Raw genomic sequence first — 14132 nt, forward strand, 5'->3', positions numbered from 1 at the left:
AATCTTTAGCTTATTAAGTTCTTTATTATTAAGCTTATAGTACTAATTAGTAATTAAAGTAATACTATAGTATTTAGTTAATATTACTATAAAATAGGTTAGTAATATGTAGTAATAGGTAGGGGTTAATTAACTTACTGCTTATATAGTAGTATAAGAGGTATAGGTATAGGTATAGGAAGAAGGAAGGGGGCTAGGCTACTGTACCTTACATAGTAGCCTTTTATATATATAAGTTAAAGCTTTGTTAGTAATAGTTAGAGTTTAATTAATATAGGTAACTTTAATAAAGATAAGCCTATACTTTAACCTACCCTAGAGGGGTTATCCTTAAATTATAAAGTAATACTTTATAACTAATCTTAGTATAAGTAAGGTTTAATATATATCTTTTAATTATATAAATATTCTTAGTATTCTTTAAAGTTTACTTTTAAGTAGTTTATTAACTACTTAAAGAAATATTAATATTTATTTTTAATCTATAATTATTAATATAGCTTTAAAAGTTTTTAATATACTTTTTAATTTACTTTTAATATAAGTACTTTTTAATTTATTAATTAGATTTAAAGTAAAGGTATTATTTTATTTAATTTAATATTTAAATAAACTATATATAAATATATCTGAAGTTAATTTAATTTAAAATTTTATTTAATTTTATTTAATATTTATCTTATATATTTATTAACTAAAGCTAAATATTTAGGATTTTAAGTAATATAACCTAGGAAGTTAATAGTAATTAGTTTTAAACTTAATTATATTTTAAAATAAACTACTTAGTAATATATAGAAACTCTTATACCTAAGTAACTTAAAAAAAGCTTAAAAACTATTATAAAAGATATAATAAATAGGTTATAAGTTAAGTAGGTTTAATAATTATATTATACTAAAGCTTAAAGAATTTAAAAAAAAAGTTATAGCTAAGTTAAAATAATATCTTTTATAAAGGCTTTACTAGCTAATATTTATCTAATAAGGTTAATAAGGCTATAGAAGGAATTATATATTAATTATAATATCTTTTAACTAGGGAAGGCTAATTAGTTAATTATTATTATTTTATTTAGAATTAAGTTAGCTTTTATATATTTTTTTTTAAGTATAAAATATATTTACTTATAAGAGTATTTTAATTAATAACTATAAATATTTCTTTACTTACCTTATATACAGCTTAGTAGCTATTATAATATATATATATTTACTATTATTAAAGTTTAGTAGCTAATATAATATATATACCTAACTTATTAAGATTTAACTTTACTAAAAGAGGTTACTATTAATTAAAATATTAAAGATAGATTTAACCTAGAACTTATAGTTTAAAAAGGATAATAAATAAATATTTCTTTTTAGTTAATAAAAAAAAAGATCTATAGTACTAGGTATTTTTTATAAGCTTTTTATTTCTATTAATTAAGGTTTTACTTACCTTATAACCTTATTATAAACTTTTACAATTAATAATAAATTACTATACTATAGGGTAATTAGATTTATTATTTACTTTATATAATAAGAAGATAATATATATATAAATAAATAATAATATTTTATTTTAAACCTTTTCTTTTTAATCTTTTAATATTTAAAATAACTTTATTTACTTATATAATAACTATTTTATATTAAATAATTATTAACTATATATAGTTAGTATAGCTTATTTTATTTATATAATATCTTTTAACTTACTTCTATTAAATGTTCAGTTAGTTCAAGCTGGTTCCGGTTAATATCTTCCATTGACCCAAATGAACATGATTGCCATAGGCCGCTAAAGCCCACTGAGTCTAGGATATCAGTTAGTGTTGACGTTGCGCTCGCTGCCCGCGAGAATTGTTGACTTGATGATAGTGCACGCAATAACGTGTGTGCTGATCTCAATGTGACCGAATTCTGGCTATGCAGCAGGGTATCATCTAAAAGTGACCGAATTGCTCCGCACCTTTATCTCAGTCAGCATGGGCAACGCGAATCATACTTACATCGACTTACAAGTGCTCAACTACAGACGGGCGCTCTTGCGCAAGTATGTTCAACCAATCCAGGCTCCGCGCCTGTACAATGTCCTCAACGTACTGAAAATCAACAAGCTCGATGGCTGTGATCAGCAGTAGCGCATCGTCAGACATTGCATCCAGCTCAGGTGCCTTGCGTATCCCGTTGAGTAACCCGATATCGTCTGCATCTATGCCAGCGGACCACAGGCTATCCTTCATCTCATGGTTCCCGACAGCACGCGCTACTAGCAAAGATAAGTACGGTGAGGTTTGCGCGATCTGAGGCCTCCCCTTTCCATCCACTTTGGAGGTCATTTTCAAAAACGATGATAACACCCTCATAGTAGTCTGTCTTGTCATGGTGTCTGTCAGCCCACGGGCGAGGCATGCGCATACAGCTAGGTGGAAAGTATCTTGTTCGAAATGGATGCCGTATTCCTCTTCCAAAGGCAAGGCGGCCTCGTCCAAGGGAGCTCTGCCTTGAAGAAGAAGTGGTGCCATGTTGTCGCCTTGAAACTCTTCTCCAGTGCTAATGTTTGCCAGGACTGCCTCGAGAAACTGCGCAGTGCAGTTGAAAAGATTTGCAGGGACCAAGCGTACCAGAGACATGGCCAACCAGAATAACTGCAGACCGTATCTAGATGCTGAAGGAAGTTTGGCCATCATTTTTGACAGCGAAGTCACAATGGATACAAGCATTTCGCTATTATGATCTTCCCCGAACCGGTTGACACTGTTGCGCAAAGCCACCAACACTTGGTAAAGCAAGTCATCATCAACCTCTTCCCGCGCCAGGCAACCCATGACCGCAAAGGCGCGTGGCTGAATAGCAGGGTTGTTCTGAAAGGCTGTGCTAGCCACAAGGCTCATCCACCTTGATCGCCATGTATTGGCCAGGTCAATCGTTGGTGCGGCGACAGAGCAGATCTCGAAGAGGGCAGATGCAAGATTTTCGGTAGCTGTCAGTGCAGGGCCAGCATCCTGAGAGGTTGAGACTGACGCGCCGTCCCGTGGAAAGGTAGGGGGCGTTGTGAAAATGTCGCTGCGAGGATCGCAAAGGAAATCTAAGCTCGCACGGAGTTTGCTGGAACGAACATCATCAAGATTGAATGATGTGCACACGGCATGGACCGAGTTGACCAACAAACGATAGACGAGCAGACGAACTTCTTGGGTCCCCGTATTGGCGAGCATTGTTACAATGTGAAATATTTCGGGTAGGAAGAGTTGAGATTGGACGCCATTATCGAATGACAAGGCAAGGCAGAATCGAAGCAAGATGCATATCTCAGCCCAGACGGCGTTATCTGGGAGGTATTTGGTAGGCCGTAGCGATGACCTGTTCAGGGCTTTACGAAGCCTGGACAGTATCCTTCCTCGCAGGGTTACCGTTCCGATTCCTACCACGATTGATGAAATCACCTCCAACTCCTCATGCGCACTGTAAGTCATGGCTGATTTGAGAAGTTCGTCCATAAAGACCTCAAGGAGAATCTCGTCTTGAACTATCTTCGGCCACACCGACTGCTCCAAGGCAAATGCGAGGCCATGGTCCTGAACGGTCACATCGATGAGCTTTCGGAACAGGATTGCAACCCTTTCTCTTCCCTTTTCACCGTCCAAGTCGTTTGTTAAAATGTTTGTTCGCAGGCCGGGAAGCCAAGGGGCCATATAGGCTAGGCTGAGGGGCTTCTGTTCATCTGGGAAACTCTCCCACCCAACAAAAAACTCGGTCAAAAAGTCCGATGTCAGCTGGGGCTCACTCATTGCCAACTCATTGCTGATGTCCACGACGAAGCGAGTCGGATCGAGAGGGACAGAAACATCTACCAAGACACTAGGTCAGTACACATAAACTCCTGTCTTTTCAAATCGGGTGACCAACCTTTAGTGCAAACAATCCTGGAAGCCGCGCTAAATTTGAAAGCCCTGCAGAGCGCCCCCAAGAGGTTATAAGAGGATAGTCGGAGAATGTGATCATGGCTGGAAAGGTTTGCTAAAGAAAGATTCAACAGCGTACCCGGAACGTCTTGCGGTCGAATTAGCCGCTCAACAGCTTTGTGAGCTCTGCCATCTTTACCATGCTTGGCCTTTGCGCCCCTAATCGTCTGAAGGACGTCGGTCTTCTTGGGACTCGTGAAATACATGACAATTTTTCCATTGTCTGCTCTCAGGCCAAAAGCTGAGTCGTCCTCGGTTTGAATGGACGTTGGAGCTTCATCAACTTCACCCAAACGGAAGATGTCGTTGACGGTAGTGCCGAGACGAAACCCTGCAAAGATCTCCTGCTTTTTGGTGGTCGTGACCTGGACAAACTGACTGCCAACTTTGATGATGACTTCGATCTTGCCCTTTGATTTAGATAGCCGCGTAATGGGCTGGAAGACATAGCGAGTGTCAGTCACTACACTGATTGTCTCTTTTGGTAAATGTAGCTGGCTCAAATGAAAATGTGCCTGCAAATCCTGTAGGCTCCCTATCAAGTGATACTCGACGTTCTTGGGGTTGAATACACCATTCTCGTTCTTGGTGCATACCCTCAGCAGACGCCGGAAGCAACGCCTTCCACAAGCATTAGCCCAATCAAATTCTATCATGGTCTGATTTGACTTACTTGAATGCACTGTTCATGTTGTAGACATAGATGCGGGCAAGATTCTGTGACAATTCTGATGGGGTGAGTAGCTCCAGTTTCTTGAACAGATCATCCTGAGGCTCATTACGCCCATTGTAGCAGGTCGCATCAATTAAAATCCCGAATGGACGATGCCATAGCCGGCTAGCGATCTTGAGGTAACAGTATAGCAGGGTGTCGTAATCGATGCTTTCTGTCTCAATATGACGAAGTATAACACAAATAATGGACAGACCATCCTAGACACTGTCAGTCTGTCAACAAGTTGGCAACTACAACCAAGACCTACCTTGCTCTCGCCTCCATCATAGACAGCTCGTGCTGTCAAGAAGGATTCTGTGCTTCGAAAAGCGTTTCGGAGCATGAAGTTCTGGAATCGAGAATACAGTGGCGGGCTGTTGGAAGAGACCTGGGGTCTATTCCAAGAAACAGCAAGCGGTGGCGGACCAAGATTTGCTATGAGGTTTCTCAATGGTTCTAGAACTGGTGATCGCCCTCGCACAACATCACCCGATGCTTTGCCATAGTCCTTTCTTTCGCGTGATATGAGCGTCTGCCGTACATGATCCCAATGGTCGTAGAGAAAGCGATGAAGCGCGACACACGACCCGAAGTCAAAAGATTCAACAGAACCGTGGGCCTCCAACCCGTGAGGCGGGACAGAAATCTCCCGAAGGAATGTGGTAACATGATATATATTCTGTGTTAGAAAGTCGTTGAGTGGGAACATGTAAGGTTCTTTAGCTCCGAACAGCACATTGTTCGCTAGGTTTTGAATAACCTTTGCAATAAGAAGCAAGCCGCGTCGCATCTCTTTGGACGGTGCCGTTGATACGAGTCCCTCGACCTCAGGAGCAACGATAGCCGGGCAGAAGAAGCGGAGAAAGATGAACGCTCCTACCGCTGTATACTTTGCATCAGGGAATCTTGGCATTACTGCGTTCGATATGATATGGCAGATTTTGCGAAAGGCTGGAGGAATGTTGGAAGAAGAGGCGCAAATATCATCGATGAAAACTTTAGCGACTATGCGAAGCTGTAAGGCATTCTTCTGCAGCTCTTCTGTCGTGCCGACTCTTGCAGGATCTAATTCCAAATCGAGATCTTTTGAAGTCAACATAAGCCGCTCCAAAACCTTTTGAAGTGTATTTCGAATGTATGTAGCACCCTTCCACTTGGCATAGACGGACAGCATCTTTGTCGCTACACAGCCACGACGCAGGATTTCAGCCTCGTTCTCGGTGTCTTGGATCTCCTGTTTGATGAGAGCCTCCAGCAATTCGAAAGTCAGTCCCCTTTGTTCGAAAACAGTCAGCAGACATATGGTGAGCTCATCAACCTCTGTACTCGGGCAGGCGACTGCCATGGAAATGGCAAGCGAAAGATCACTGGTCAATAACTCCAGCAGTTCTTCGTATTTCTCACTCACAGCAGAGTCAGTTAGGTTACTAAACTCAGTGCCTTGGATGAGAATGTTGTAAAGAACTTTGACAAATGCGGTGCGAATCTCAACGTTATCATGATACCCGATATTGAGTGAATGCTTGAGACCAACATCAATGTTGGCGCTGAGTAGATTGGATAAAATAGTGATTGCCAGATCCGAGTTCGATGCAGACTCTTCACGGAGCGTAACGCTCAACGTGGTCTCGGATCTAGTCAGCTCCGACGGCTCGTGGTTAAGCAGGGACAGAAAGCGATTGAAATAGGTGTGAAACATCTGGGACTTCATCTCGCTCATGCCAGCATCCGTGTGGCTATCTGAAGGTTGTAATGGTAAGCGAAACGTCAAGTCGGCTAATGATTTCAAACAAGCCTTGTCCAAATCTTTCTGGACACGAGCCGTATCATCTTGCCTAGAGCCAGGCCCATGCTGGGGCGAACGAGGGCGAGCGATCCATCCAAAAATGTATTCAAGTAGCTGGTTTCGTATGCGAACATCGTCTCGCAAGTTCAGATGCTCCTTTCGCTTGGTCACGACTTCACACAGATGGCAAACACGGATTTTGACCCTCAAGGTGTTAGGTGTGTCGTTGACGCCATCCAGGAACTTTGCGAAATTCAGCGTCAGTGACCCCAGGTGGACCGAAGAAGCAGCTCCCAGATCAGAGGGGCTTTCAAGTCTTTCCACCAAGGCACGGAGTAGCGATGCTGCTTGCTCAGCAAACACCACCTCGCTGTCCTGGTCCTTCTCCACGGGAGCTAGAGCACCGGTAAACAATACTTCCAGTTCCGACTCTAAGGCTCGAAATAAAGGGTAGTAAAGGGCTGGTGAGACCTCACTTGCTAGCACATCTCGCATTGCTTCACGTACTCGCACATTAGCACAAGCTAAGAGTTGAATACTGAGCCTCAGATACCTCGTCAACAGTGGCTCTTCAGACTGTTCAGAAGAAACGCGATCGATCCATCGTAGGCCCCCAAGAGCTGGTTCCTCTAGGATGATAGATTGATCGGCAGTACAGATACCACCCAAGGATGCCAAGAATCCGGAATAGTTCCGCCATTCAGCTAGCGCTCTACTGTCCACGATCTCAACAGTAGATGTAGAAACGTCTTTTGCGAGATGGAGCCAGCGGTCAAACGCTGTTTCCCAGGCATTCAAAATGCCACTTGTTGGGAACTGCATACGGCGCAGAAGACCCCTGACGCGTTTCTGGAAAGCAACCAGCCCAGTAAATCGAAACGCAGGTGATGATATCTCACGATAAACTTCAGCATTCCTCAGAATAGAAGCCGACGTTTTCGCCGAGTCTACATGTTTGTCGACGATCGAACACTCTTGAAGGAACAACCCTGTACATGAGGTCACCAGCTGACAGGTGGTGATGCTGGCAGAACAGAGAGAGATCAGAAGTGTCGTCTCGAGCTTTGAGGAGGCATTGATAACATCCCCTGCGTCTTCTGGAACCTTGGCCAGTTCCTATCACAAGTAAGCGATCAACAGCCGACATGTGAAGTGGTTCGTAGTAGCATACCGGAATGTTCTTGAGAATAAGCAAGCGTGCTTCTAAATAATCCTGGAGATCACGTAGACTCTGATCGTCTTTTCTAGAGGTAACATGTTCGCATAATGCGAGGAGAACCTTTGAGCTTGAACATCGTGAGCTGACGGTCATATACCCACAGTAACTCGGGGAACTTACCTTCTATTCCAGATATCGTCTCGTAGCTCCTTTGTGCCGAAACGATGTCCAGTATCAAATTGACGATATGCTTCGAGATGTCCTTGAAAGAGGCGGCTTGCGACACCAGTAGCCAGTTTACGTATGTGTGCGTTCTCGGACAGAACGCAAAGCAGGAAAGATTTAAAGAAGCTGCTGTTTGAGTTATCTGCAGATAGGTCATCCAGCAGACGTGCCGGAGACGCATCCAAGAACTGAAGAATGCTGCAAACGAGTTCTGTTCTTTCGCTTCCCTGCCGGCTTATCGTACTAGTCTTGGCGTTCTCGGTCTGTGACTGTCAGCTACGGCAAGCTTTGCGGTTCGCGATTCAAAACTCTTACCTCTAGTTGAGTTCGCATGAAAGGTATTGCTGCATCGAAAAGTTCGTGATATCTCAGGGCATAAGGTTGTTGGGCAAAGTATGAACATCCCTGAACAGCGGCCAGTTTGAAACAGGTCGGCGCATTCGACGCAATACAGCTCTCGACAAAGCCGCTAACGCTTGTGTCTAGATTGAGATGGGTTAAGCTCACAAAGGCTGCAGTCATCATGTCTTGATCGAACACTCCATATTCTGGAGAGGTCACACGGCGGAAAAGAGCATCACGGACTTCGTCTTGCACATCCAGCGCGTAACTGACCAGTGCTGAGTCACTTTCGACATCAAAATGTCTGGCAGCACGTAGCAAAGAGACAAGACAATAAGCTGCTTGCTCATTGCGATTTCGCGAGGCTTTTCTTAATCCATCCAGGAAAGAAACTTTCTTCACCATACTGCTGCTCTTTGCTTCACGCATGTTACTTGCCACTTCGAAGACATCCGGTAGGAGGAACAGCAACGTCGTTTGGAGGGGATAGAAGAGGCCTCTTCGGCGCCCGTTGTCAGTTGCAGCTTGCGCCATGTCGAACAATGTATCGGCCCCTCCGTCGAGTCGCTTATGAAGTTGGTGAAGTTGCACGAACTCCCGGGGAAACCTGTCCAGCCACCTCATGATCAATAATGGAGAGACTACAGCAATAGTGTTCTGATACGGCTTTCGGAAGTGAAGGAAGCTTGAACAGATCTCTTGTATAATCTGACCAAGCTTTGGGCCGTCAACCCAGAAGAAAGAGAGTAAGCGTAAAACCACGAGAGCTGCTCTCTCAGCGTCCTGGAATGATCCTGGAGCAGATACGCCAGGCTGAGTGACAATACTAGTTCGTATGGAGTATATGACATTTCTAAGATAGTCAAAAGCAGCAATCCAGCTGGATGTTGTGACATATTCAGTTACTGTCTTGATGTGAGTATCCATTTCCACCAATGTCTCTGCAAACTTCTCATCGCTCGGGGGAGAACTATCTGCGTCTGAGGACACAGACGAACTCTCGGGTCGGGTGACAGAGACATTGCGCGTCGATACCTGATCAAGAAGGGTCTGGGCGGGAAGAATACAGTTTTCGGGGATCGGTTCAAGGAGATGCTTGAACGCGTCGAAGAGGCGGCTCACAAGAACCTCATCCAGTGGAGGGGGTGAAGGACTCGGTCTTATATCTGCGTCTTGCGAAAGGGACGCCCAATGCGAAGAACAGCAGTCGGCGATAACGGCGACAACGTAGAGCTCGGAGGCCAGGATGTGGCTAGGATGGTCGGAGACGGTCGAGTAGGGGCGCGCAAGATCCTCAAGTAGAACTAGAAGCGACGCAATGACTGTCGTAATCGAAGTATTCCCAAGCTCAACCAGAGTAGCTCTAGTGACCTGGAGAACATCATCTTGCTGCAAACTCTGGCCGCTGGTGCCAGCTCGATGGGGAAGCTATAGATAGGTAGTACCCAACGTCAGTCGCCTAAGAAACTGATGGGGAATGAAACTATCACAAAACTTACTCTAGTGGCGAGCCTGTCGACGAGACAGCCGACGAGGCTTGCGTCTCCATTCATGATCGGGACAGCATCGATCGTTGGTGAGTTTGGGAAGGATCAAGTGGGTTGGGAGCAGTTGTTCACTACCTGGGTAGAGGTAGATATGGATGCAGGTATGCTCCTTCTAGGGGTGCATCCAATACTGGTGCTAGGCTGTCCATCCCAAACCCCGCGAACCGCAGGTCCCACAACCCACCTAGGTAGTACCCAGTCTACCTATCCAAGTGAGCGCCCATCCAAATTTCAACACACGGATTGGATTGGTTCCATTCTACTAAAGCAGCCGGGCCGTTTTCAGACATCCATTCGCAGTACATGGAATGTTTTATGGCAGTAACTACAAACATACATAAAATACATTTTGGCTGTCATCATCACACTTCAGCACTAACAAAACCGTATGCTCTTATATGTATTACTCAGATTCTTGTAAGCTACCTCTACCCTTTTCCAACACGCTAAGATGATTGCTGCAGCCGTTGGAGCATGACCACCTCGGTTCACACGAAAAGCACGTAGTAGTCATGTATCCAAGCAGCAAAGAGAACATCGCATTCATTGGAGAAACTTTCAGAACCTGTAGTAACGGGTCAAGATGCGCTTCGGAAACACAATATGGTCGTCACAACTTCTGTGTTCATAACTGGCACCATGTCCCAAATACCTTTCCGCCAATTTGCCAACGGTGATACAAGCTCTGGTCTTGAGGGCCAAACTATGGCAGTCAAGCTACAACAGCCGAATGTCACGTACTAGATACTCGAGCGCCAAGGTTCAGCCCAACTACCTATAAGAGCGCCCGTCTCGGTACTGGCCACGCGAACTATAGCCTCCTGAGCCCCGGCCTCTACCATACGAAGGGTCACCGGGGCCATGGTAGCCAGGTGCAGCATTAGAGGGGTGTGGAGGGCCTCTATATTGGTTGTAACCCGATGAGCCACCTTGGCGATTGTCATATGGCTGGTTGTAATAGCCGGCTGGTGGTGGCGGTGGTGGCACTCCAATCCCGAAACCAGGTGCTCCTGGTGGTGGAGGGACTTGAGATGCTGACGGGGGTGGATAATGACCGTTGGGTCTACCGTATCCCCCCTGATGGCGGCTATGTTGATGGCCACGAGACATGCCTGGTCCGTTGTGACTACCACGACCGTAGCCGCCATTCCTGCCTCCACGATTCGCTCTGCTCCGCATGTCCTGAATGTCAGTATGTGTGAGAGCAGGTTTCGGAAGTTGCACTCCACGTAGGAGCATCGACTTGTGGGTTTGCGAGACTTGGGGGAAATCGTAATAGACACTCGTTTGGTTAGCTCGACGTCAACGACGAACGATGGAAGCAACAACATACCTGACTGATCGATCATAGTCTAGATCGGGCATACTGTTCCGCTCCAGAGGGTACTTCAGTTCGCTGTGGGGAACATAACCCTCTTTCTTCTCTACTTTACCCGACAACCCATCACTCTTCTTCGGGTTCAGCTTGAACTTGGAATCTCCCTGTTTCTTGGAGTAGAACTTGGTCAAGATCTCATCATACAGACTCTCGTGGTTTTCCGAAAAGATGAGGACATCTCTGCCCATCTCATTACGTGCAGAATCTGCTGCACTGAGTTCCGGGTACTTAGCTTGAACTGCTGCCAGGAGTCGCGGCATCTCGATGAATGGAAGCAACGCAACTCCTTGCCATGCCATCTTCTTCCCGTTGAGGTCGATCTCGAAGTCCTCGGGATAAAAGTCTATGATATCGCTCTCAGGGTTGAGCATGAGATCATGAAAGACTTCTGGCAGTGCGTGTCTCGATGCAGCTGGTAAGACACTCATCAGCTGCTCGAAAGGTTTGGAAACACGTCCTTGCTCGAAGGAGATGTTCATCTTGGCAATGTCTTTGAAATCGGCTGCGAAGGGTGCGTAGTGATATGGGTAGTACCATTCCCAAGACGGGCACCCCTGAAAGTAGTACAGCAAGACCCAGGCAAGTCCCTCGACATAAGCTCGAGCAACTCCATGACGAAACTCGATGTCTGTAGGGTCTTTATGGAACTTCTTTTCGTAATAACGATCGGCGTAACCATCTTCCCAAAGGCGCACATCATCAACAGGACCTTCTTCAGCCGAGATCGTCGGTGGAGGCGCGCTGGCAGTATCAAGGGCTGAAGCATTTTCTTCTTCAATAGTCGACGCTTTCCGTTTGCCAAGAGCTGTAGGTGAGCCCTGCTCCGGGTTCTCTGATTTCGTGCTAGAAAGGGACTTCTGCGACTGCAGTTGTGCTTTGAGCACACTTGCAGCGCTCTTATTGGCAACGTTTGCATCAGGTATAGTACTACGATTCACGATCATATCGTGAGTTAGTGTCTGCTCGTGCCGGCCAGGGTATGATCCTATCGCTTGTAAAGGTAACCCGTTCGCAGGATTCTCGAAGCCGTTAATCTTTTTCGGGTGGTTTGGTCCACCCTGACGTCCTCCTCGACCGTGACCTTCATTTTGAAGCTTTCTTCGCTTGAAGTTGGCCTCGCGGCGATCCTCCTGCTCCTTTCGTCGTTTGAAGATACCGTCCTCCTGTTGCGCCAATCCATCCAGGATGACCTGAGCCCTTTCGAGATCAATATGGCCATCCTTGGTTACATAGCCTCCCATGACTGGCAGATTGTCTTTCCAAATCTTAGTAAGGGTGTCGATTCCATGCTCACGAATCTCGAGAGCTGGAAGATGGGGAAGAAAATCGTTTCCTACGAAACAACACATGAAGATCCAGTCATCCACAGCGCGTTCCAAGTCGAATCGAAAGGGTAAATTTGGCACTCCTAGCTCAACCTCTAGGTACTCGCGCAAAACAGCGACGTGTAACCAGATGAAAGGTTTGAGAGCAACACCCTTGTCCTTCTCGTCATGTTCACCGTCCTTCTTCTTCTCCTCGCCGCGGCAATTCTGAGCATCGTGTCCCTTCTGGCCACAGAGCTTGCAAAGACGAGCCTTCTGGTCCTGGAAAAACACGTCTTCGCGCAGGACTCTAAAGTGCGGCTCATGAGTTGCAAGTCCAAGCATAATAAGATCCGCATCCAGGCCATAAATGACATGACGAGTGTTCGGATCATGTTCAGGGGATGCTCTTTGAGAACGGACAAAGTTCATGATTTTATGCTCGCCCTCGCCAGGAACGGTAGCGTCCGAGATGATGATTTTCAACTTTGCCCAGCCCGGATCTGTGTTCAGCTTATACTGACACCAGTACCTTAAACTGAGTGCGAGAATGTCCATGAAAGGAGTACCGGGAGTGATCGAGTTTGAATCGAAAGCCTTCTTCGTCACGGTTTCCAAGCTTTCGGTCGTCAAGTTCCCGCCATTTTGCTGCTTTAACAATTTTATAAGCTCCTGCTTATCTTGTTCTTTCTCTTGTGCTTCCTGTGCAGAACGAAATCGTCTCGACCGTTGTTGATTCATTTTCGCCCTAGGCGCAACACCATCTGCCGCACTTTGTCAGCATCGAGTAGTCTCTTCTTGAGAGAAGTCATGGTTAAACAATGGAGCCTGGGACAAAGTAAGGACGTACCAACTGCAATCATAAGGATCTTTCTCGGTCGCACCATGTTTACGACACGGTCGGTATATCTGAACACCTCCATCATCATCTCTTCCTCGTCCTTAGGTGCTGGTCGATCTTCAGGATGAGAGCAGGGATGAACGATGCCATTCATGTCGAGATAGAGATTGTCGAACTCTTCGCCATTCGGGTTGGGACGAGTGGTATCAACAGGAATCGTCGAACCATCTTCCATGCTGATAGGCTGGTCCTCGATCACCGGCGATATAATCTTGGGATACCTGGAGGAAAGCCATCGAAAAGCCGCTGGGATACCCATCTTGTCGGTAACGCGAGAACCGTCGAGTTGAAAGTCTCGTCGCAAACTACCGCGCGGGAGGACGTCAAGCAGAACTGAGACGATGCGGTCACAAAGCCTTGAAATGTATGAATGGAATAGAAGAGCTTTTGCTACTTTCTTTCCATCGGTAACGAGAGGATAATGTGGACGATTTTGAGGATTCCCACGATGATGTTCAATGTAGAAAATGAATAACAATGCGAACTTTGTCTAGTCGCGAAATGATCCTTTGATCCACGCTCCCAAGGCACAAAGGCGCTAATCATGAGCCCCACTTGATTGCAGGCGTGGCTTAGGTATTTAGGTACCTAAGTACCACCTAGACGCCGTGTGGTAGGTGGTGGGTACTTCGTCAGGATATGCTCCAAACAGATCTTATGCAGTACCTGAGTTGCAGTACTTGTTTGAACCATTCTCTTCTGACAAGCTGGCCAGAGGTGACTTACCTACCCCCTAGTTACTAAGTAACGTTAGCGATTGACTACTAAATTGGGATAGCTTCTTCTGTGATCTTCACCAACGAGAGGAACGGTTTC

General features: G+C 45.5%; 2 protein-coding genes across 2 annotated transcripts; both read right to left on the reverse strand.

Annotated features, from left to right (window-relative positions):
- Positions 1-1654: 1654 nt before the first annotated feature.
- FIESC28_03814 (uncharacterized protein) lies at positions 1655-9739 on the reverse strand (the record flags this gene model as incomplete). Its single annotated transcript, XM_031157963.1, has 9 exons — positions 1655-1658; positions 2014-3844; positions 4039-4580; positions 4633-4892; positions 4943-7576; positions 7632-7746; positions 7800-8107; positions 8160-9614; positions 9686-9739. 9 exons carry the CDS (start codon positions 9737-9739, stop codon positions 1655-1657), a joined length of 7203 nt encoding a protein of 2400 aa, XP_031017972.1.
- A 706-nt stretch (positions 9740-10445) lies between these two features.
- FIESC28_03815 (uncharacterized protein) lies at positions 10446-13575 on the reverse strand (the record flags this gene model as incomplete). The annotated part of the gene is made up of 4 exons (XM_031157964.1): positions 10446-10450; positions 10509-10915; positions 11067-13179; positions 13266-13575. 4 exons carry the CDS (start codon positions 13573-13575, stop codon positions 10446-10448), a joined length of 2835 nt encoding a protein of 944 aa, XP_031017973.1.
- Between the last annotated feature and the right edge of the window lie 557 nt (positions 13576-14132).

Source organism: Fusarium coffeatum, assembly GCF_003316985.1.
Source record: "Fusarium coffeatum strain FIESC_28 chromosome Unknown BRIP53273_contig_79, whole genome shotgun sequence".
Lineage (NCBI taxonomy): Eukaryota > Fungi > Ascomycota > Sordariomycetes > Hypocreales > Nectriaceae > Fusarium > Fusarium coffeatum.